This window comes from Hakea prostrata, chromosome 9 (assembly GCF_041222555.1).
Source record: "Hakea prostrata isolate BN-2017 chromosome 9, UWA_Hpros_2, whole genome shotgun sequence".
Classification (NCBI taxonomy): domain Eukaryota; kingdom Viridiplantae; phylum Streptophyta; class Magnoliopsida; order Proteales; family Proteaceae; genus Hakea; species Hakea prostrata.
This window is the reverse complement of record NC_142608.1, coordinates 1,692,678-1,716,387: the sequence shown is the minus strand read 5'-3', so window position 1 is coordinate 1,716,387 and position 23,710 is coordinate 1,692,678. Positions and strand designations below refer to the sequence as shown.

The following is a 23,710-nucleotide window of genomic DNA, read 5'->3' as shown; positions in this document are numbered from 1 at the left end:
CATTATCCACTTTACAGGTTGTCACAGCAGAAACAGAATAAAAGGACTCCAGGTGGATCAAGATGGAATAAGATATCCAATAAGAAGTAAGAGAAATGTTGCTTTCGGTGTGTTTGTTCAATATATGTTTATTTATTTTTGTTGCTTTATGAACTTCAAGTTTGGATGATGCATTATTTGTCTATGTACAGACAGAAAACACCAAAAAGAAGAGGGGAACGGTCTAAAAATCATATATCAGAAAATAAAGGTGATGTTGACACAGAAGTTGAGAGTGGAAGTGATTCTCATCAGAGTCCCAAGCATGACATAACTGTGAAACAAAATGGAGTGGACGCAGGTAACAATTCTCTGCTATGATCCTCTGCATTACAAAGCTAGCATCAGAAATCTACTTTTAGGTAGACAAGAATGTTGAAGTTTTATGGCATTTTTGTGTATGGAGGTTTAATCCAACGATACTTGGAGATTTGATTGGCTATATAATTTCTGAAGGCAGTGTAGAGGTCTAGCATATTTAGGTATGGTAGAGGAAATTGGAAATATAACAACCACTACAACAAGAAGCCTTGTTCCAACTATATGGGGTTGCTTACGTGGATTCTTGCCTTCCAATCAGTTCTGTTTAAGGCCATGCTAGATACAATGCCTAAGCTATGCATATCCTTTCTCACCACTTCTTTTAAGGTTATCTTATATCTGCCCTTAGCTTTTTTAATTTCTTCAGTCTGAATTATATCACTTCTCCAAACAGGGGCATTTATAGGCCTCAGTTGGACGTGGCTGTGCTACCTTAAACGACTTCCTTAAAATTTATCACTTATGGGAGCTACTCCTAGATCAATTCTAATATGATCTTTCATTATCTTATCCTTCTTAGTTTTGCCACTCATCCATCCTAGCATCCTTATTTTTGCTACCTTGAGTTTATTTATGAAATTTTTTTTAATAGCCCAACACTGCGCACCATACATCATAGCTAGTTGAACGACGGTCCTGTAGAATTTTCCTTTAAGCTTTAAAGAAATACGTTGATCACACAAGACCCCCGGACGCACCTCTCAACTTTCTCCATCCTATTTTATTATTTGGGAAACATCATCCTTTATATCATTTTTTTTGTTTATGATGGAACCAAGGTACTTAAAACAATCATTTTGAGGATCCTTCTTATCATCAAGTTTCACCACCTTATCACCTGCCCAATCATTTGTCCAAAGTTATAGACTAGATATTTTGTCTTTGTTCAACTTAAAAATTACCACTTACAAGCAGTTGAAGTGAAAAGAAAAGTCTGACGACTTTCTATTGAAGTTCAGTTCTGTGGAGATTGAACCTAGTCTGAAGATTCACCAATTAAGGGACATTTTTATAGTAGATAGAGAAATATGCTAATCAAACAGTCTCTCACCAAAATTGTTGGGGTAAGGCTGTGTATGATAAAGGCCCCATTGTACTCTGGTAGGGCGGAAGCCTTCAGCAAAGGGTTTGTCTTTTATAGAGAAATATGCTACAATCTGCTGCATATTTACTGCTTAAAATAAATCTGGATACATCTATTGAAAATTTTGTATTAGAGAGTTTGTAACCTATACTTCGCAAATGACTGGGTTAAGCACTACTTTTATATTCCAATCGGGACACTTTCACCTCATTCAAAACATTTTCCGTATAAGAGATTTGCCTCTCAAATTGAGTTCCAGAGTGACATCAATATCAACAATTTGTAGTGTTTTCAACAATGCTAGTTTCTGCAGGAGCCAATCTAGGAAACCGTTCTTCTTTACAATCACCACTTGAACTATTTTGTATCTAACTGAAAATTCACAGCAATCCCCATAGATATTTCACCTGATTGATCCATGCACTGTCATGTCGCCTTCATCTAACAGAAAATACTTGCTATTCCCTGCCCCCTTCCTCTCTTTCCCTCCTTCTATGTTGGCCAATTTCAGTTGATAATATAGGTTGTACTTCTCACCTTGGTTTTAATTTTAAATAGACTCTTTTATTACCCCCAAAAAGAAGTTACTGTAGCATGAACAGTATATATTGGTTGTGCTGCATCACATGGCCTTATAAAAAACATTTTAAATGCCACAGTATGATTTATTAGCCTTTGTTTATGGTGCTTTGAAGAGAAACGGGTAGTTTAAACAGAAAGCAGCCTGACAGAAAATCATTTGAGAAGAAACAACTTCTAAAGATAATCTTTTGATGTGTGTAAACAGGTGCTGAGGAATCCAATGAAGAAGATAGAGCAGAGTCTGAGGAGGAGGATGCAGCTAAGGACACATCAAAAGCACAGGGCGGCAATGAAGAATCAGGGTCAGATTCTGAAGAACGGGTTGCAGCAGCAGAGAGTAGTCCACCTGATGACGAGAAATCCAATAAAGGCAGCCAACTAGATTTTGAAGGAAGTACATCTGACAAGAATGAGAAATCAGATCCTTCTGAAGCTGGAGACTCCGGAGATTCTGATAATTCTGACGATGAACCTCTTGTACTTGCCTCTTAGTCTTTCCCTTGTCTAGAAATTCCTTTGCTTTATAATTGTTTCCTAAAAACTAGTATCTCAACCAAATTTACCCATGCAGAGCACGTGGAAGCAACGGGGGAGGAAAGGGGTTTAAGGCATGAGCAGTGGCATCATCGGATGTTCGAGGTGAACAAGAGATGTATCACTCAGCTCTTTCTAATCAGGCAAGGTTACTGTATAATTGGTGTTGATCAATCTTCTCAATCGGCTTCATGTGCTATGCATAGTTATTTTCTGGTCCATGTTCATGTAACATTGTTCCTTTACCAGATGTGCTATGTACTAACGTGTTAGGCACTTAGGATTACTGCATGTGTATAATGCCTGGGGTCCTGGTTTGTTGCCCATCAAATAAACAGGTCACCATTAATGGAGCTGATGGGCAACGTGTACAGCAATTAGATAATCATGTATTGTAACTTATCCTCTGTAACTGTATTAGCTTAAATTTCACCCTTCCTGTATTTTTTTAGCTATGAACTTAACCTTTATGCCTTGTGGTGCTCATCGGATGGCTGAGATGACTAGGCTCTCATTGATCTGAAGTTCTGAAATCTGTATTTGAGTGCTGCATCAATCCCTTGTCATCCACCTTTTCTATATTGACTAGATCTTCCTGATCCAACCCATGCTTCTTACTGTTGCTTACCTTTGACCATGTCTGTCTATCGTTACAGTTTTTTTTTTTTTTTTGGTGAAGCTGTCAATCATTGTGTTTTATGTTGAACATATCAGAGGGACACAGCACGCAAGGAGACATCCAAATTTTCATTTAAATAGAGCCAACTCTGTGTGCGCTTTTCAGAATTCACAGAGACCAGAAATATGAAACGTGTGACGTCATCTAATTGACGTGTGAGTAAATTCCCCATATATATTGATATTCTCTCCATCACCAATTGACATCTTCAACCCTAATTTTACCTTAATTTTGTCTTTTCAATCCTCCATATTCTTTTCAACTAAACTATGAGCGAGGCGGCTAGCTTTGATCTCTATTGAAACCCATGATCCCAATCATGGGTTTCGATGAATGGAAAGGGGATCTGGAGGAATTTTGGTTCAGGTCCAGGTCAAGTCTGAACTGTTTACGAGTCAACCACGATCGTAATAATAATAATAATGATAATAATAATAATAATAAAAAATATTTGCATAAATAATAAATATCATTTGCTTGCCGTTTAAGCAAGAAGTAGGCAACTTCAGGGAACTTTTATGGACAACAGCCTGTAAATTCGCAATTCTCTTGTTCAACTGTATAAATGGAGAAAGGAAAGAATATTCTTCACTTGAGATCTTTGTTTCAGGAGTATTTTGGGGCATGGTGTTAGGGAGACTAATAGGTATGCTGATTTTTTTGCCGGATTGGCAACGTCGGACTAAGAAATTTTGTTGTATCCTCTCTCTTTGCTTGCTCAGCTCTCTCAATATGTTGTAGAAGAGCAACAGGGTCGAAGGTTCTTTAGAACTTAATCCTGTATTATTGTTTGTATTCTATTTATTTCTATTAATATAAAGTCTCATTTTCTCCAAAAAAAAAAAAAAAAAAAGAACAATGTGGAGCAAAGTGCGGATTTTTAGAGATACAAAGAGCTCGCTTGGCACCTATTGAGAATACCCCAATTGCACATTGAGTGGATTCGATTTTATAGGGGACTCTTGAAATACACCTATTGAGAACTTGCTCCTTGAAAAACTTCGAAGAGTTGTTTAGTTGGCAAAAGATCAAACCTTATAGTAGGAGGTCAAGAGTTTGAATTTCGTTGAGATTAGAGGAGAAGTCTTGTCTTATATTTAAATTATGGCATAAATGTAACTGAACGGCTGTATAAATAAATCTTATCATTAAATGTATTGAATTAAATCTGAACCATTTATGATTGAAGACTCAGATTTAATTTCACTAAATTTAATGGTAAGATTTCTAGAACATATAATAGCTACTTTCCTTAAGGATGTAGTCATGTGTGAGTAAATGGTCAAACAAACATTATTCCTTAAAAAAAAAAACCCTTTTAGTTTCATTTAAGAAGTTTATTTCTCATTACAAAAATAGTTAAAAAAAACTAATGAAAACTGACTTTAAGTTTATACAACTAATCAGTAATATTTTTATATCTTTTTGAATATTTTTATTATTAAGGCTAATCATATTAGACGACCATGAAAGCAATGAAAACAAAAAAGAAGGAAAACCTAGAATTGCTGGAAGAAGATAACAATTGATTTATGTATGGATATAATTAATTTTAAGGATGAAAATGTCCGAAAAACAAATTCTTTAGTTAATTTTGTAAATCCAAAGTCAGTTTTATTAACTGAAACATATAGTCAAAAAAATAAAAAAATTAGCTGAAACATTGACTCGCTAGTCTTGTTCGCGAAAACCTAAAAATAACAAATCATGTATCATTTATCCACGTGCAAAATAAGAACTTTCTGTAGATTGCACGATTGCAGGAGCAGGATGTGCTTTTTTTTTTTCCAGCACGCGTTTACGCTTTTACCTTAATTATTTATTATATATTTTTTTTATATGACCCCATGAGTCCATGACCACATCAACCACGGAGTCAAACGGAATTCAAAGGGTTTGAGCAAGTCTAAGTAATAGCCATTGAAATAACCATACCATATGACTGCGCTGGTGTGTCTTCCTATATAAATACTCGCCATTAGCCATTAATTAGAAGATGCTTAGTTTGGTTTGTTATCTTCCTCGCTCAACTCGTTTCTTGGATTTCTTCTCGTCTGGGTGATCTCGACTCTCGAGTAGACGTTCTCAGTGTTTGTCGCAGTTCTTCGGATTCATCTTTTTCTTCTTCTGTGTAAGATTGAGTTTCCTTCATGTTCTGTTGTTCTTATTGCTTTAATTTGCTTCTGTAGCACATTCATAATTGAGGTGTTCTTGTGAGCTTTCTTGCTTTTCTTTCTCAAATTTGTTTCCATTTGAGGTTTCAAGCAGAATTCACATAGTTTGCATACACTTCCACGCCGATTGCTGTTCCACAATGCTGACTCGCAGTACTGTTTTGTTTTCTGAAGTTTCTTGTTTTGATACTTCTTCATTCCCTTGGACTATTTTAGCCAGAACTAGAAAAAGGCATTAGGTGCAGCTTTATGCATTTTACGTGCTTTATTCTTGTGTTCTTTCTGTTTCGTTTTTCCTGAATCTTTCTCTCTGTATTTGGGTAACTGGGTGGGATGTGATGGAGTGTGCTGAAGGTCAGACTTGATTCTGTTCCTTTATCTTTTCTTCGGTCATATTTAGTCGTTTGATTGATTCATCCCTTCCATGAAAGTTACAGTCTTCTATTCCAAGGTTTTAAATAGACATTTTAGCTTTTCGTGCCTAATTGTGTGAAATAATGGTTTTGCATCTATTATTTGTATTTGATTCTCTTTATTGTTCTGTTTCTTGAACTTCTTTTGGTAGGATTTTTGGCTAAGATTGGTTTACTGTAGGCTTTGTCTTGAATCATGTTTTTGCTGGATTTTGCAGGTGTTCTCCGAGAAGTTTACTTCTTCGTAGAGGTGGAAATATGGGTGAGCTCGTTGGGAAGATAAAAATTGTTGTAGCCCAGGGAAAAAAGCTTGTTGTCCGGGATTTTATAAGTAGTGATCCTTATGTCGTCCTCAAGTTCGGTAGTCAGGTATTTTTTTAAGTTTTATTTCTTGCTTCTCTTACATTCTTCCTACAGTGGAACCTATTGCTTTTTTTCTTTTTCTTTTTCCCCCTTTTCAACTCCGCCCACAATTATTCTTTCAATCTTGATCTTGTTGATTTCTTTTTTCCTTTGGTTCTGATTGTTGCATATCCTGATAGTTGAGTGATCTTCTCTTGTCTGTAAATGACATTCAGAAATTGATTGAATTCAAACTCTAGGCGCTCTAAGGTTTTTAGTAGAAATGGAACAAAAGTGACGTCAACTGAATTTAAAAAAAAAAAGAGGGTGGGTTGTAGGAGAGGAAAGGGATGTGTCGGCTCATGCTCAAGACAATTCAGTGTTTATTCTGTTCTTTACCAGAATAAAAGAGAGCGAACTATTTTGTTATTCACGCCAGAATATCTTTCCTTTTTTTATTGGATGATTCATTTATTGCCAATTTCAAAACCCATACATGTCAAAAAAATATGGACGACAGGTTACTGTGAAGCCTTATTCAATTTACTACTTGTTCTGGCATGGTCGTGCTGGAAGACACACTAGATCTGCTCAGTCAGCCTTAATAAGATTCAGTTTTATGTTCCAAATGGGTTATTTGTGCACAGTTTAAGGAATGATTTGAGATTGAAGGTTCTTGTGAGTATTGGCTGCTAATGATACCATGTACTAAATCCACGTATTTGGATCATGGGCTAAGTATTCCTGGGTAGTTGGGTTTTCTATGGTAATAGATCATTTTTTTATAAAGCTCAATTACCTGTGGTCGTGGCTCTTCCAGTGTCTGCAGCTTCTCATTAGTTTGTGTAGTCTGCTTGTTTGGTTCTGTAACTTCTCCCACCAATGTGGTCTTTTTTCTCAGACCAATCCATTCCCAATCTGATTTCGTACGTCTTGAGATCTTGCCCTTTGTCTCTGTAACTTCTCCCATCAACGTGGTCTTTCCTCTCAGACCAATCTATTAAACCATCATTTAAACTCTGACTTTATAGATCTTGCTATCCTATCCTGTTCTACAGTAAGTTGGATTTAGCCCCAATCACAACATGCTGTAGACTTCAGTTTGGCTTGAGAGTGTGACCACTATGGTCAGGTCCTCAATTGGAGTTTCACTTCAAGCAAATCCTTAGTTTGAGATAGCTTTCTTCCAACCAAGCTCTAGCCCAATCCTGTTCCCTTTTCTGTTTCCATTCCTTTGATGCACTAAATAACCAGACTCGTACTGTTTTCTTATAATAAATTCCTTCTTCCCCTTGACCCGTAGCGTGGCTCAACCCCTGCCTTTCTGCAATTTGGGTTAGGATTGCCTCCCTTCCCTCACATGAAGCACATGAAGTCTTATTAAGGAAGTTAAATTTTTGTTTAATCATGATGTTGAAGAACCAGGTAAGAATAAGAGAGGTGCTAGATTTGAAATCTAGTTAATTCCTGTTTTTGCAGGTTTCAAGGTCGTGACCCAGTTCAATTGTTTCTTTTCTTAGTTGTTATTGTTATTACTTACTGAATAAAACATTGATTTTGTGTATTATGCAACTTCTGTCAATGTAAAACTTTTCATCATGCCTGAATCCTTTGTTGTATGGGCCTCAGTGAGCAATCATCTATAACCTCCTGTCTTATTCTTTCATGATCCCATTTGAAACTCTGATGTAATCAGATACCATTTTCTCATTGTTCTCCAGACTGCAAAGACCAGATATATTAGCAGTAACCTGAATCCTGTCTGGAATGAAGAGTTTACTTTCCCTGTAACGGAGCCTGTTGGATCTCTAAACTTGGTAAGTTCCCTATGTTTGCATATTTCACGTGCTGTATACCATTTAAAATCTGAGTTGGAAATTTTGGTCCTTGACAGCCTCTCTATTATATATCTGTTATGTGAAGTTTCTATTCTTAAGTTGACCCCCATGCCACTGATGAAGGAAATATAAATTGGTTAGAGTAATTTAGGCGTTGGGCCAAGTGAATGTCCCTATTGCCTTGTATTCACATAGAAATATGTCATAATTGCTAACAGTTTAGTTATAGTATCTGCACTATCTTCATTTTCCCCAAGTTATGACAAAGAATTCTCAACTGTTAATATGGTTCCAACTAAGATGGTTTGGATGATTTAGCCTGCCTCCTACCCAGAGAGTAACACACGTTGACTAGCTTCATGGCTTTTGGTCTATGATGAAGGTCCTTCATGCCACTCAAAGTATCCATCTCAACACAATACGTAAGGAACACAACATGCTGCACAACTTCTCATTTCATGCATTCATTATTCTATCCACTGCTGAACCAGATCTTTGACTTTACCAACACAAATTTTCTGCATCCTTCGCAAGGGCTTCTCTAGTTTCCTATTTTTCTTCTTATAAATCCTCTGAAACATTTACCTAGCCGATCTTCATTTGGTTGTTGCATACGGATTATACTATATGGATGACAATTCCCATATATGTCTTGTCAAGAGTAGTTTCTTCATGTTGTATGGTACATCAGTGGTTATGGTACATCAGTGGTTTGACCATGTTTCCTACTCTTAAGCAGGAGGTGTTTGACAAAGACCTTATGAAGTCAGACAAGATGGGCCGGGCTTTCCTTGACATCAAACCCATTGCATCTTCTGCACGGGTGGCTCAGGCTGTGAACGCAACAGATGGGGAAACAATCAGAATGGTCACCCCAGCTAATGACAATTGCCTACTTGGGGATAGCCCTGTGAAGTGTGTCAATGGAGAGATTGTGCAGGAAGTTTGGTTGAAGTTGTCTGGGGTTGAATCTGGAGAGATTGAGTTAAAACTCAAGTGGGTATATCTTCCTTCAAGAGTCGTTGGCAGCCCGTCTGATCCAAGGCTTGCTGCTGCCTCGTCCAGTTCAAAATCAAAATAAATGGAAGGTGGAGCTGAAAATATTACGGCAATGAAAATCCAATTGTTCAAGTAGTGTCTGTGATTTTACACAATTGTAGCCTCTTTCTGATTGTATTGATCTGTATAGACAAAGAGAATTTGTTTCGCCACTTGCATTTGCTTTCCGCTAGGAGATTGATTGGACATGTTCAGGATCATTGGTATAGTATGGTCAATTTTGAAGCAGTGGACACAGATGGCTTACTGAGGAAACAATTGAAAGCTATAGCTAGTGTTTGCTCAAATGTAGAAAGGAATTCTTTTTTTCCTTTTCTGACCAGCAAATTAACTGAATTTGATTCAATTATTCTCCCCATGCGTGAAAGTGGAATTATTATGCTTTTGGGTTCTTTTGTGTTCAGTGTTGGGTTTTCTATCTTGTGTCAAACTAAGTGAAGATTTCAGTCTACAACGATCATTTGTTCTAATTTGGATTGTTTTTTACGCAAGAAAATGTTGGGGGAAAAAGAGAACTTTTAACATTTCTTTTCTATGTGTACTTGAGAACGTGTGAAATCCAAGATTCAAGAGTTTGAAGTTTTGGAATACTATTATGGGTAATGGAATTTGGTTGCTTAAGATTGTAGAACCGAGTTTCTCCTTCACCTACAGGTCCTGTACGGTTAAGAGAGTTGATTAGAGAAACAAATGAGAAAACAATACTATTGGCATATATTGTCTACAAGCGTTTACAAAATAATTCATTAGGAGCGTGTAACTTTTCACAGGTGAATGCAAATCATTTTTGCTTTTTTTGACAATTATTCTTTTGGCTCCTCATTAGTGCACAAAGAGGAACCACAAAGAGAGAACATTACATGATTTCAATCGTATGGACACCTCTCATGCCTTTGTGATCCACACAGAAATGGTTCCACTCAAGTGAAAAAAGGTGTTCTTCAGTATAAAGCTTTATAATTTAGCATTCTGTTTCCGTTTACCTACTTGAGACTGAATGATATACAAAGCATCTTCCATTTCATCACAAGAGAAATGGCGACATGCTGGGTCATTTAATACATCATTACTCTTTGTCGATCCACTATTGGTGACAAAACTTGAAATTGAGTTCTCAGCTTCACTTATCTCCCTGGAACTTCCCAATTCTTGATTATGTAATTCTTCCCTCAATTTAATACACACTGAGTTGGCTTGATCTGCAAATAAGATTCTCGAAATGGAAGAGCTACAGATCTCTTTGTAAACCTCATACTTGGCAGCCTGAGTATGCCCACCCTCGAATAATTTGGAAAGAGGGTGCAAGACTGAGATTGGATCATTATTTCTCTCAAGTGTTCCCTTCAACGCAAGGAAATCATTCACAAATTCTTCCTTGCTGAATTGGATGAATGATGCAGTTTTATCCAAGTAGTAGATGGTGGTAACCGAATCAGGGCCAAATACTTTAGAGATGCACTCTCTCAACTCTCGGGGCTTGAGCTTGGGAGGCAATCCCCAGAACAAAACAATATTTTGGAAAACCACTTCTGGGTATCGGCGCTTGTTCAAATGGAAACCTGAGGACTCTGGAGTCACCTTTCCATTGCTTAAATCAATGATGCCTCCACTCTTCCAGCTGAGGTATAGCAGGTTCATGTGTTTCTGAAGTTTCTCATTGTGAGTCAAGACTGTTGATGGTGCGTGGAGTTTGAAATCAATGCCCATAAGAATGCAGGCCTGTGCAAAGACACATCCAGTCATGAAAGCATCATAACCGGCTTCATGCTTAGCTCCTGAATTCCAGTTAGGGGACCTGTACGGGTGAATTTATTTAAATCAGAACCACCCACTACTAGAGTTGAGGTTCAATTTACTAAATTGCAAAAGGGAATTTCATTGACTTGTATTTTATGGTAAAACAAAACTTCTCAACTACTGGAACAACAGTTGGGACTCACTACAGTTTCCAAGATGTTCATGTGCAATACTAGTTGTGTTGGCATCTTATGACATCTCAAGCTTGGATGATCCTACGATGAAAGCTAATATAATAGGAATTGAATAGCCAAATAATGCAGCAATAGAGATTTCTGTTCATAAGCTTCAATTGAGCTGCAACCATGATCCAAAAACTTGGGGGATGGGGGGCAAATATATAAAGTACATGGAAAATCTTGCTGTAACCAAACCTTTTTGCCCCTTATCTTATTCTCAAATGTTATTCTAGTCAAGGCCCGAAATCGGAAAAATAAGTGGAAAATGATCGGATTTTCAAAGCGGATGTCCATGTGAAATGATAAGATACCGCATTAAATAACTTTGTGAATAAGACAAGGGGCAACACAATAGGTTACGCTTCTAGGTTCACCTACTTGGATGATGATGCACCCCAAGGCCCAAGGTACCAAACCTTTTTGCCCCTTATCTTATTCTCAAATGTTATTCTAGTCAAGGCCCGAAATCGGAAAAATAAGTGGAAAATGATCGTGTAATTTTCAAAATTTGTGATTGTCCATGTGAAATGATAAGATTACCTTGCATTAAATAACTTTTGTGAATAAGACAAGGGGCAACACAATAAGGTTACAGCTTCTAGGTTCACCTACTTGGATGATGATGCACCCCAAGGCCCAAGGTATGTGTGGTTGACATTGCAGTTGTCTGAGGTCCTATTAACCTCAATTATAGTGCATGAAGTTTTGTCCAGGTAGCAAGCAGATAAATGACAGGTGCCAGGCTCTTCCTTGATTCAGGTTATAGATACAATTTAGTGCTCATATGATAATTGGATGTGCTTGGGAGATGTCTTGATGTAAACCATGATCTAGGGTTAGGGTTTAGGATGTACTCCCTAGATTAGGTGGCTGCACTGGTCTATTCCAGCAGTAGAGGGTTTTTAGGGGTTTTAACAATACCAAGGCCTGTTGAAGGTGAAATTCCAGATCTGAAATTCTATAGGAGTTGAAATTCAGATTTGAAAATCAAGTCCTAGGTCAACTGGGAGTTGGATTAGGGTTTCAGTCAAGGCTTGGGAAAGGCTAGAGCTGGCTGTAAGGTTAGGACAGAACTTGAGAACACTTCTGTTTTGAGTTTCAGAAGCTATCTCAAGGGGTTAGGGGCTGAAACTGGGGTTTTAGTCCTGGAAAATGTCAGAAATGTCTGCAACTTCCTCAATGAAGAAGATGAAGTGCAGAATTTCTAGAAGTCACTAACCAAGGCAGGTTTGCAGAAACTAAGATTAGATCTTCGTTCAGCAGGCTTGGGCGATCCTAAAGAGGGGTATAGTGGGGGTGTTTTGGGGTTGGAATGAGGGCGTCCCAATTGGGATGGGATCTGAAAATGTGGAAAGGAGGAGGAGATGGGAGATGGCTTCTAGGGCTTAGGTAAGGCCTGGAATTTGCAGAAAACTAAAGGGAAAGGGTGAGAAGGTATTTGCGGCAGGGTCAGGGATGTTTCTAGGGCTAGGCAAGAGAGGGGAGGGGCTGTGATGGTCCGTGAGGTAAGGGAGGGAGAGTGGAGGCTTGCATGGGTGGGGATGGGGCTGGAACTTACTTGTGAAGGCTTGAGGACATGAAGATGGCAGTTGACTTGCGTGGAAATTGAGAATGCTAGCTTGATTGATTGCTTGGATGCTTGAACTTTCTTGAAAGCTGCTGGAATTGAGGAAGACAAGAATGATTTGAAAGCTATTGACACCTGCCAAGGTCTACCCACACAGCAGACCCTGACTCAAACACTCAATTCATTAATTAATCCAAAATTGAGAAATAACTTATAATGAAAGGCTATTTATAGCCTGAAAGAATAGACTTTGCCTCCAACTTAGGAAAATCCTTAATAGATGAGGATTCCTTTACAAATCCAATTAGACTCTTAACACTTATCTAATAAAATCAAAATATTACGTGATCTCAACCCTTGGATCTGAGAACTCACTCACACACTTTTAAGTCATCTAATTAAGCACATGCTAATTAAACAACTTAAGACAAAAAAAATTAAATTAATCTCAATCTGGATTCTTTTAAAACACAACTCTGACCCATAATAGACAACTCAAAACAAGTACAATTTAGACTGAGTAAAACAAGTCCAATTTAGACTGAGAGTAAAACAAGTCCAATTTAGACCGTAACTAACTCAACGAAATTCTAAAATAAATCCTAAATTAAATTAAGGGCTAAAATACCCAAAATACCCCTCTTGTAGGGTTCGGCCAGCCTATGGAGGCTTCTTGGATCCATCCTTGGGGCCCTAGTTAGGGTTTTGGATGGGGGGGTTCCCTGTGTTCACATCATGTCTCCACCGAGAACATCTTTCTAACTTCTCTTCTATTTGTTTGTGTTTTACTACTTTTCTCTAAATTTAGTATTCATATGATAATTGGATGTGTTTGGGAGAGGTCTCCAAAGAGAATAGCTTTCTAAGTTCTCTCCCACTCGTTTGTGTTTTACTACTTTTCTCTAAATTTAGTATTCATATGATAATTGGATGTGTTTGGGAGAGGTCTCCACAGAGAATAGCTTTCAAACTTCTCTCCCACTTGTTTGTGTTTACTATCTTCTTCCTATTTTTTATCCAATCAAAATTGTATTATTGATTTTCCTCCTTGGTATTTCTCAATGTAAATCTGCTATCAACTATTCCATTAAATCTGATTTATTTTTTCCCCAAATTCTCAAAACCTTATTTCATGGTACCCAAGAACCAACTAAAGTATTAAACCTCAAACTCTTCACAATTGGGTTTTTGTCAATGAACCTGTTTCTAGTGAAGGTATCTCCAGTCATCCAAAGCCTTTGCAAACCTTGATAGATACTCAAACATTATTTAGGAACTTCAAGTGTCTCAATCCAATGCACAGCTAAAGCCTATTTCATGAATTTATTTCCATTCCTTATTTCAACCTTATGCAGAACAGGCGTATCAACTGAGATGGCCCTTCCCTTCCCTTCCTTCTCCAGCACATGGTAGGCCCCCCCTGACTTCCCAGCAATGGCTACCACCCCTGCTCCACCCCTCCCCTGTTCCCTCGAGCGTTTTTTAGGGGGGGGGGGGAAAAAAGGGGGCCGGGGGGGGGGGGGGGGGAGGAAAAGAAAAAGGGTGGATGATGGGTCCCATCCATCCCCTTTCACCACCCTCCAAAAGGCCACCTACCATGGTCTTCTCTCTTCTCTAAACCCTCCGCAGGAAACTCTCTCTCAAACCAACAATCTATCATTTTGGGATTTAAAGGAAAAGTAGAAACCACACTTTTTAGAATCCTCCCACCCCTTTCCCACCCCACCTATATCCAAAAAAACGCTGCCTCTGATGGTCCATCCATCCCCTTTCACCACCCTCCAAAAGCCACCCTTCTCCGTTGCATCTCCAAATGGCAATCCTGCTTGGTAGGTCAATTCATTGGTCCCATAACTCCTTCGATATAAATCAGATAAAAACAAAATCTTAGATTTGTTTGAAAGCTTACAGGTCTAAGATCAGCTTAAATCTGGTTTTGTGTTAAGAGTTATGTTGGGTCAAACTTAATTTAATGTGAATGAAATGCCGTTTAAAATCACTTTGAAATTTTAAAAAAGGACATGGAAGTTTACCATGAAAATTTGGTGAAAATGCGTTTAAACAGAAAAAAAAGAATGAGCTTCCATGGTTGATTCTTAAGTGTTATGGAAATTCATGTAACAGGAAGATTGCAAAATATGAATCTACAGAAGGACAAGGAACAAACCTCATGTCATCCACTTGAACCTCAACCTTCAGATACTTGAGATGAGGCAAGGTAGAACCCTTTGCAACACAAGCAATTTCAGGACACAAATGGGCAAAGGCTGAGGAAAGTGATGTGCTTTGCTGCTTCATCAAATTCTGCACGGCATTGTTGGTCCTCAAGAGGTGCTTTGTGTCAACAATGAACGGGAATTTTTCATGAAAGGCAGATATAAAGTCTTCCACAGCAGAAGGGAGAGGAGCAAAAAATTTGCTGTAGATGTGTGCAATATCTGTATCAGATAAGTGAATATCTGAGGAAGTGTTTCCTATAAGTACAGATATAATTTACAAGATTGAGAAAAAGATACCTAAAAAGCAATTATGACCAATAAGCAACTTCCTTTCTGAGGAAAGAAGATCAATAACATGTCGAAAGCCAACCGCAGCTTTAATTTTCCTCTCTGCTTCCTTGTGAAGTCCATCCTTCACCTCTTGCTGTAGGAAGGGAAAAATAAATTATGCCTTGAAAGAATCGGAAATCCATCTCATACAGAGGTCATGTTGTTTTCCCTATATTCCATGTTACCCTAAAGCTTCAAATGGGCATCAAATTCTTTTGGATAGTTCCATTTTAAATGCAAATTTATGTGCCAGATACTTAAAACTCCATGCAGATATGGGCAACATAATCTACACCATTGGTTGAAATCCACTGCCCTCTTTTTGATGAATAATACCTCTGTTTCCCTTTTGATTTGATATTTTACGATTAGATCTGCTCTAGAAATGCCATTTAAGCTGCATTTTTCTTATTTCAGAATCATCATTGCCACTGTAAATGCAAAAGCGTGCAACTCTCACAGAAGAACCCTAATGAACCAATTCCAGGATTTCTCAACAAGCTATGCTTTGCAGTAGAATTAGATTTGTTATCACCTTAATTGTTCTGTTTAATGAAATCTCAACCAAAAGAATTTTCTCAAATCTTATTCAAGGAGTTCCATTCTTCCACTTGCAAAAGGTTGCTCAGGATGTATAAATGCTTTTTCTGGAATATCAAATAAAGCCTTCAAAAACACAAATTAAATAGATGGTTTGGACAAATGATAAATAATAGACATTATCAGTTTCTTATTAAATAAAGCCTTTGAAAACTCAAATTTAAATAGATGGTTTTGACAAATGATATATAATAGGCATTATCAGTTTCTTACCATAAGCAGGTGTTTATCATCTGCAGAGTCTGTGTAAACCACAAGTTTTTGTTCAGCGGAATCTTCCCCAAACACAGTGACATAGGCAAGATCTTTGAAATGTTGTCTTACGACCTGCATGTTTTCCAGTTTCATATATTAGCAATGCCTTTAGTGTGAAAGAATCCAAACACACACACACACACACAGAGAGAGACGCAGAAACAGATTAGCATTCTAAATAAGAAAGCAGCAACTTCATACTGCAAAGAACCCTAAAACACCAAACATCTTGCTTGGAAGACAGAGAAAATGAATGTGTGTGGTAAAGAGAGAAAGTGAAGGAGATAGAGGAATCCAAGAAAATAATCTGGTGATATTACATTTTGGAAGAAGCTTCCTAAGCATTATCAACTGCAGGGAAGTATATTGGATTTGGGATCAAGGGATCAGCACAATTTTAATGTAACCCACCACACATTTCATGACAAGAGGATCAGAAGCCATTGTTAGTTGTGGCCCTCTGAAAACACGAATTAGACAGAAAATAATTTGAGTGGAAGATACTGCAAGTTTTTCTCAACACGTATTTGAACCCTAAAAAGAATTCCAGAAAAGTTTCTAAGAGTTTGGAAAAATTACCTGATGGTTTAGAATCATCCAACCAAGCTCATGGATTGCATGCAAATTGTCTAAATGAGGCTCACCAATCATCTTTTTATTTATTTATTATTTTAATTCTCAATCCAGTGAGTCCAAGTGATGACACTAGAGCAGAGAAGGTTTTGCAAACACCATTTCCAATCCCCCAATAAATTGATCAACCAGGACCTGCCCCACAAAGCATGCATGGGGCTTTACCATTTGAGTGACAGGGCCCTTGAGGGTTTTTGAACAAAGAACCCATTCTGTCAACTCTTGGTCATACTCAAAACTGTTAATGGGCAAGCTACAGTGGAGCACTGTTTAACCAGCCCATTGCAATCCCTAGACCCCAGACAGATGACCTGCAGATACATTTCTTTTGGGTGGATAAAGGATTATATTAAAAGCAACCAAAAGGAAATACAAAGAGATTTTTTTTTTTTTGGGGGGGGGGGGGGGGGGACAGCTAGTCAAGAGGAGGGCTGGATAGGGGAAGTGAGTCTCCAGGAACTAACAATTAACCTATTCTTTGGAAAGTCAGAAACTGGGAGGATGGGGAAAAGAAAGTGATCTAGAAGTAACATCAAAATGGATGGCATTCCAAATCCCATCAAAATCTACAGACACCTTATTGGCCCCCAAAATATATGGACATCGCAAAGAGTGTCACCATATATCCCAAAGTGTTGTCGTCCAAAGTAAAATTTTGAACTTGGAAATGTTAAATTGCATAATTCTTTGTATATAAGATCAATATGATGATAAGAATATGGATAGCTTATTTAGTGATAAGTAAATTAAAACTTCTCAAAATTCATAAGAAAAAATTACACAACATTCTGTTTATTCTACTATCCAACTACTTTACTTCTCAGATACAAAAGTACAAACTACAGTAGAACAGTATTACCACAAGTCTATTGTGTCACATGACATTTCTTACAGCAATGTACTTTATTTCACAATGGATGTATGCATAGTAAAGCAAAACAACATTACCAGCTGAATCAACCTCAGTTGATGAGAAGTGAACCCCTTCAATGCAAGAGCTGGACGCGTCTTGAAGAAAACGGTTTGAAATTTCTGTTCTGAATCATTTGAGTTCCCTTCAAACTGAGACCCTATGTTTGTATTCCGTAAAAACCTGTCACGCCATTCTCTAAATCTGTTCTTCACCCGCTCAGTGAAAAGAATATCTACCGTACTGGTAAACGGTATATTTCTGAACTCTTTAGATAACCCATCCTCATATTCCAAATTGAAGTGATGCCATGCTTCAGCTTCTTGTTTTCTGGATAAATAGGATATACCTGGGATTACCCAAGAGTGTAAATTCCCAAAAAGATCATATTACATAAACAGACACAGCAACAGAAGATAACTCATATACTACCAACTGTACATTAATAACTGGATTGCTCAAGAGAACACAAACAAGCAACCCACTACGATGCTTTACTGGTAGTTATTACCAAATAACTAAGTTTTAATAGAGCATATATTGTCCTTATTATCTGATAATGAACATCAAACTACACACTGACAACAAATTTTCATACCCAAAAGCATGCAGCATGCGGTACCTAGGGTCATGGTAAAAGTCAATGACAACATATTCAAGCATATGTTCCCAACACCGCAGCTACACAGGAAGGTTAATAACAACAGAAACAGAAAAAGATAAGGTACTCATTTGAAGCACAAATTCAGCATTAGCATATTTTAGAAACCAATGATATGCATAAGTAGAGGCCCATGATAATTCCGCCCACTCATTCATGGAGGGAACAAAAACTAACAAAAACCTCATCACCGTAAATTGTAACTAAAACTAAAGAATAACCTAATACAGATGGCACATCAAATGTCTGCTCCACGTTATCCAGGGCTATTACACTATCCAAAACAAAAACTTAAAAGGCAGCAAGAAAAACGAACCTTCATGGATGCAAGCATTGAAGTCAAATTGATATTTGGCCAAGAAGTCCATTGAGGTTGTCTGACAGAGGAACTCAAAAGATGGACCAGTGAAAGGAAGTTCTTTCCGAGGAAATACATAGAAATTATGCCTGCTTGAAAGATAGCATTCGAGTTACTATCATATTCACAAGTCTAAAAGTTCAGAACGCTTTTGAGAAGATGTTCCAACACAACAAGATTCTACAAAGCAATAAGATTACATAAACTGATAAACAGAACTAGTGGATACCGAATGACTAAGAACAGGACCCAAAAATTAAAGGAGAGCATTAGTTTTGTTCTAAGTAACACAATTCGTCCACCAGTTGAAGGTACAAAATTATTATCCACGAAAAAAAGGAATGCTTTTGCACATGAAAGGATAAATCTTTCCTTTTCTCCTTGGGTTTAACATTTGAAGAAAAACCCAGAAAACTTATTGTACAAACTAAAACACGAAACTCATTCTACTAAAGACATCCCAGTTCCTTCTTGGTAGCATTTACTTCCAGGCAATAAGTAGCAAGAGCTGACTAAGTTCAAAATCAAACAAGACAGCGTATCAGTATATCAAAATCACGCAAATAGCCGAAAGGGAGAACTCACGGATGAGCAACGAACGATTCCTTGGAAGCATCCCAGCGGAAGGGACAAACACCAAACTGAACGACGGCAAACTTCTCGGCAGAGTCCTTCACTTTGAGATAACGAACATCATAGCGGTCGAACTCGAAAGATTCTCGCCATGGAGCACTAGTGACTCCGGTCATCTCAAGATCGATGGAGACAAAATCAGCATCTCGAACATGGGCCCGAAGATCTTCGAGGACTGAATTGAAATTGGTCTTTGTCACCTTCTTCAACCCGAAGGTCGACGTAGCAGAGGAGAATGGTCTCCAAGTGAAGAAAGAGCCATGGCGGACCAAGGGTAACGCTCTTCCCATTGCCACTTTCTTCATTCTTCACCTCATTCTCTGCTCGCCTTTGTCCCTCTGAGAACCCGATATCACAATTACCTTTAAAAATTTCCTGTTTTTAGCAAACCAAGACCACTAACGGGAAAATAAAAAGGAAAACCCTAAATGTGGTTTTAAGTTTGAACTCCTAAACCCCAAACCCCACACTCCACCCAAAAAAAAAAAAAAAAAAAAAAAAAAAAAAAAGTTAACCCTAATGTAGAGAGGGCAAAACCCTTTAACCCATCCTCCCTAATCAAAATTTCCCAAGACCTTCCAAGTCCTTAAATTCGTAGCCCTAATCAATTTTCCGTCCTAAAGCAATTGAAACAAATGCAGAAGTTCCCAATCGCATTCGATTTCTCATGTTTTCCTATGGACACAAAACTTATTACTTCTCCAGCGATTTTGACATGCATTTTAGTGTCTAACTCTGTGTGACTTCACAGATGAAGCTAACGAGGGATGAACTCTCCAAACCCCATGTTCCAGTTTCCTCCAAGGTGTCAATGGATTTGCCTGCCAAAGTTGCCGTGTTTACGGAAACAAACCTAGGAACCCGCATAGCTGTGGCTGTCACTCCTGATACGCCAGCAGGTGATCTCAAAAGTAAGAAAAATAGGGTCCATGTGGTTTATATTGTCACTTTGATAAGTATATAGGAATGGAGTCTTTCTTTTGTTCCTATTGTTTCATCTTTTCTTTAGTTGAATTGTCGTCCTGCAGCAATCATGTTCTTTAAGGTCTTTGCTTATTGATTCAAGCAGAAAATTTGTTAATTCTTAGACCATTGACTTGCTCTCTGTTTTTTGTTCTTTTGCCATTGGGAGGAAAAGTTGGATCTAACTTAGCAGATAAATATCTGATTGAAGTGCCAACTCATAGCTGTTGGGACTTTATTCTCTGTTTTTCTCGAGTTTTGTCCCCTCTTCTCTCTGCATTGTGGGTTCAGTTCCATGCAGTTGGACAATCTCGATTGAAACAATTCATTGATAAAATTCCATTTCTTATGTTCGTCTCTTGCCTGCATTTATCAGGACCTTCCGTTTAACAAGGTAAATGAAAACCTAAAATTATCCCTGCACGGTAATCAACCTATGTATGGAAACCTAAAAGTATCCTTGGACAGTAATCAACCTATCTTAATTGATCTAATTGTAAGATTTTGTTTTGTAGTTTTAGTTGGTCAAAATAATGGTGTGAAAAAAAAAGAAATTTTGCTAGATAGGTAGAATCATCAGACCAGCCTATATAATGGCAGTAATCCTATGGAACTGCCATGATGTTTTTTTGCCTAATTGTGTATTTTTTTTTGTCTTTGTCTGTAATATTTTTCTTCCTTTCCTTAGAGGGGTTGTTTTATACTCATTGGAGTTCAAAATTGAAGTTCTTTCCTGATATTCTGTTTGCTGGGAATTAACCGGCGCGGTGACCCTTAACAGGAGAAATTGGAAAGGAGCATCAAACTTGTTTCCCAGATTTTGGAGAGATCAAAGTTAATGCATTAATGGTAAAACATTTATCACATTTTTGCATTTTGTTTGGATTCTAACTTAATTAACTGGTTCCATTCTTCCTGTTACTATGATATTTCTATTGCATGGAGCTCATTCCATATTTGGCTTATTTAGGTCAAAAGGAAATCATGTTTCTACCATTTACCCGACTTTGTTCCTATAAGGAATGCCTTTCAAGGATTGAATGGGTCTTGGTATCTTCATGCACACACAAGTCCTGGGAATAAATCTGATCGGCCATTTCCATTGCAAGCTTTGGTTGCTAAACTGAGTGACCCTTTTGACAATGGTAGTAATCGTAGCAACTTAAAAGGATCTCAGATACATGAAGAGCATATTAAGTTGGAATGTGATAGCATGATTAAGAAATCTAGAAAAAGGAGAAAAATATTCCAGCAACCAGATGAGTCTCTGAAAAAACTGCCATCTTATTGTAATACAAGGAAAGGGAAAAACAAGAATCTAAAGGAGAAGCAGAGTAACATTCTTGAGGGAAAGGATGGAGGTTTTCTGGTTACAGTGGACAGTCGTGGTTTTCCTTCCATGTTCGGTCATATTGGAGCGAATGAAGTGGATTGTAGAGAAGATGATTGTTCTTCCTGGAAAATTGTTGAGGACACCCAGAGTCAAAGCATGTCTGAGGTGGTATCAGTGACGGGTATCATTACAAAATATTTTTCACCACTTGATGAGGTGGACCAATTTGACCAGCCTTCAATGTCTGGAGGTTTTAATGACAGTGTGGTCTGTGAAGCTGATAAAATTTACTTCGATGAAACACTGAAATCCAAAACAGATGAGGCCTGTGCCAAATTGCAAGTCGGCACCAAGCTTACATATGCACCCAAGACACCATCTAGAAAGTTTTTCCTTTCTCCATATGACAAGCGGAGTCCTGGAACTTAAAGGAATAACCTTGGAACAGCAGGAGTAGGGGAAGGTCTTATCTTGGCAGCCAACAACCTCAGAATGGACTTGAGGAAGAATGAGTGGACAAATTGTTTCTGTCAATCAATAGGTAGAAAGACATTGCCATTCAGATCATCTTCACTAGTTGCAAATAACATAAATTGCTTTGACATCAGTGATAGTGATAACTGATATGTTTAACCCTCAGTTAGCTAGCTGATTGATGCTATAGCTGATTGATGCTAACCTGCAAAATGCACGGTTGCTTTTTTCATCATCAAAGAAAGGGTATCATCTAGCATCGAGTGATGTCCCAAATGTGTGGCTGATCTTTCCTCAATCATATAATGGTGTTTCATCTGGCAGGAAGTGGTATTTTGTAACCTGTAATTACGAGTTCATGTGGCTACCAACCTGAACCAGCCATGGGAACTGTTGGGAATGTGGCACAGAGTGCAGATGCTCATTTTCCCAGGATACAGTGGGGTGTCCAGCAATCATAGGAGTTATCTGAGATATTTAAGGCTGACACTAACCCAATCAAACAATCTTTACCATGTAATCTATGAAATGCCTGCTTGATCCTTGCCCTTGTCTTCCAACATATTTATTGACTATTGAATGGGTTTCTCTTGATGCTCTAAAAGATTCATGTTCACAATCTGGTCTGCATGGATTGCCTTCCTTTGACAAAATATGAACCTAAAGGAAGCAACATGAGAAGAGACTTCACATGAAGACACTCTGAAAGGTGATTGGGCTTGTATATTTTCTGGTTGAAGGATAAGGTCAGCTGGATCTTCTTTGTGATTGGATACTTCCTCTCCCTAATGCAGTCTCTGTATATTGTTCTCTATTTTGCTTTTGAGTCACTTGACTATCCATTTTGTTTTCATGCTTCTGGATGGTGTCGCCATTTATTGCCAACTAGAGAAAGTGATTCCTTGGAACAACAATTTTAGATATGTTCCTGCACCAAGCTTTGCCTCAAACTTTGACTAGATGTTTTTATGTTGAGGATTATGTCATCGTTCTGTACGATAGATTATTTTTTGGTTCCTGTGAAGTTACTCTAACCAAACTCTGCACTGTGATTTTACAGTGTCTGGCAAACTGTTGTGCAAATTGAGTAAGACAGTTCCTTGCCTAAAACAAGCCTTTGGAGCTCTGGAATTGTTTTTAATTGTTAGATCCAGTCCCAGGTTTTGTTTCATTGAATTGGATGGTTGAATACTGTAATCTTCTTATCTGCAAATTTTACTTAGTGAACCACTGGAAGGCACTGACAAAGTCCTGCATCTTTGAGGTGCAATTTGAGGACTGTTTCATTAAGGGGAGGTTCAGGTTTGGTTAATCCCTATTTCTTATCTTTCCATGTTTGTGTAGACTAGAGTCTTTTAGTTGGAAGTTCGTGGATGTGTTTCTAGCATACTGGTGGTATCTTCTTATGCAAAGACAGTAAAGACCAAAGAGTTCTTGAATTTATTATAATTATGTTCATGAATGGCATTGATTTTTGTTGATCTTATATGATTCCAATAAAATTGATGCAAATTACGTTGCAGACTTACAAAATGAAAAGAATTTTATTATAAATTAAAAAAAGAGTTTTTTTTTTACGTGTGGGTCCCTTTAGTGGACTATAAACAAATGTTAGGTCTCCTTAATGCAATATATTACGTGAGTCTCAAGCAGAACGTCAAGGGACCAAAGGGACATGAAGACTCTCATTGCAGTAAGAAAGGCAAAAATGTTGTCACAAATTCTTCTAACTG

General features: G+C 37.9%; 4 protein-coding genes across 6 annotated transcripts in view; 3 read left to right on the top strand and 1 right to left on the bottom strand.

Moving 5' to 3' along the window:
* LOC149003954 (binding protein) overlaps nt 1-3,658 on the top strand; it is a 38,358-nt gene extending 34,700 nt beyond the window's left edge. For both annotated transcript variants that reach the window (XM_089168681.1, XM_089168680.1), the window contains exons 30-33: nt 18-86; nt 192-340; nt 2,232-2,503; nt 2,598-3,658. In XM_089168681.1, coding sequence (XP_089024807.1) covers nt 18-86; nt 192-340; nt 2,232-2,503; nt 2,598-2,633 — 526 coding nt within the window. In that variant the 3' untranslated portion in view covers nt 2,634-3,658. The remainder of the gene's footprint in view (nt 1-17; nt 87-191; nt 341-2,231; nt 2,504-2,597) is intronic.
* A 1,553-nt stretch (nt 3,659-5,211) lies between these two features.
* Nucleotides 5,212-9,585, top strand: LOC149003953 (Calcium-dependent lipid-binding (CaLB domain) family protein). Of its 2 annotated transcripts, none has more exons than XM_089168470.1 (4): nt 5,212-5,370; nt 6,045-6,195; nt 7,890-7,985; nt 8,743-9,585. In XM_089168470.1, exons 2-4 carry the CDS (start codon nt 6,085-6,087, stop codon nt 9,085-9,087), a joined length of 552 nt encoding a protein of 183 aa, XP_089024596.1. In that variant the 5' UTR covers nt 5,212-5,370; nt 6,045-6,084; the 3' UTR covers nt 9,088-9,585. The 2 variants fall into 2 exon arrangements, with proteins under 2 accessions (XP_089024596.1, XP_089024597.1); XM_089168471.1 differs by having other exon boundaries at nt 5,214-5,370; nt 8,746-9,584.
* A 201-nt stretch (nt 9,586-9,786) lies between these two features.
* AHG2 (Polynucleotidyl transferase, ribonuclease H-like superfamily protein) lies at nt 9,787-19,538 on the bottom strand. The gene is made up of 7 exons (XM_089168469.1): nt 19,160-19,538; nt 18,533-18,663; nt 17,594-17,904; nt 15,971-16,084; nt 15,125-15,251; nt 14,776-15,046; nt 9,787-10,860 (listed from the first exon to the last, which is right to left on the bottom strand). The coding sequence occupies exons 1-7, from the start codon at nt 19,510-19,512 to the stop codon at nt 10,020-10,022; spliced, it is 2,148 nt and encodes a 715-aa protein (XP_089024595.1). The 5' UTR covers nt 19,513-19,538; the 3' UTR covers nt 9,787-10,019.
* Nucleotides 19,539-19,731: 193 nt separating this feature from the next.
* LOC149003951 (uncharacterized) lies at nt 19,732-23,710 on the top strand. The gene is made up of 3 exons (XM_089135580.1): nt 19,732-20,118; nt 20,952-21,019; nt 21,141-23,710. Exons 1-3 carry the CDS (start codon nt 19,959-19,961, stop codon nt 21,930-21,932), a joined length of 1,020 nt encoding a protein of 339 aa, XP_088991706.1. The 5' UTR covers nt 19,732-19,958; the 3' UTR covers nt 21,933-23,710.

Excerpts from the sequence above, each read along its gene's own strand:
- LOC149003951 (XM_089135580.1), top strand. The coding sequence starts at position 19,959 with ATGAAGCTAACGAGGGATGAACTCTCCAAACCCCATGTTCCAGTTTCC. Across the intron at positions 20,119-20,951 it reads GCCAGCAGGTGATCTCAAAA|GAGAAATTGGAAAGGAGCAT; the intron begins GTAAGAAAAATA and ends GACCCTTAACAG. Across the intron at positions 21,020-21,140 it reads TCAAAGTTAATGCATTAATG|GTCAAAAGGAAATCATGTTT; the intron begins GTAAAACATTTA and ends TGGCTTATTTAG.
- LOC149003953 (XM_089168470.1), top strand. The coding sequence starts at position 6,085 with ATGGGTGAGCTCGTTGGGAAGATAAAAATTGTTGTAGCCCAGGGAAAA. Across the intron at positions 6,196-7,889 it reads TCCTCAAGTTCGGTAGTCAG|ACTGCAAAGACCAGATATAT; the intron begins GTATTTTTTTAA and ends ATTGTTCTCCAG. Across the intron at positions 7,986-8,742 it reads CTGTTGGATCTCTAAACTTG|CAGGAGGTGTTTGACAAAGA; the intron begins GTAAGTTCCCTA and ends CCTACTCTTAAG.
- AHG2 (XM_089168469.1), bottom strand. The coding sequence starts at position 19,512 with ATGAAGAAAGTGGCAATGGGAAGAGCGTTACCCTTGGTCCGCCATGGC. Across the intron at positions 15,047-15,124 it reads TGGTCATAATTGCTTTTTAG|ATATTGCACACATCTACAGC; the intron begins GTATCTTTTTCT and ends TATCTGATACAG. Across the intron at positions 10,861-14,775 it reads GTTCAAGTGGATGACATGAG|GTCCCCTAACTGGAATTCAG; the intron begins GTTTGTTCCTTG and ends TCACCCGTACAG.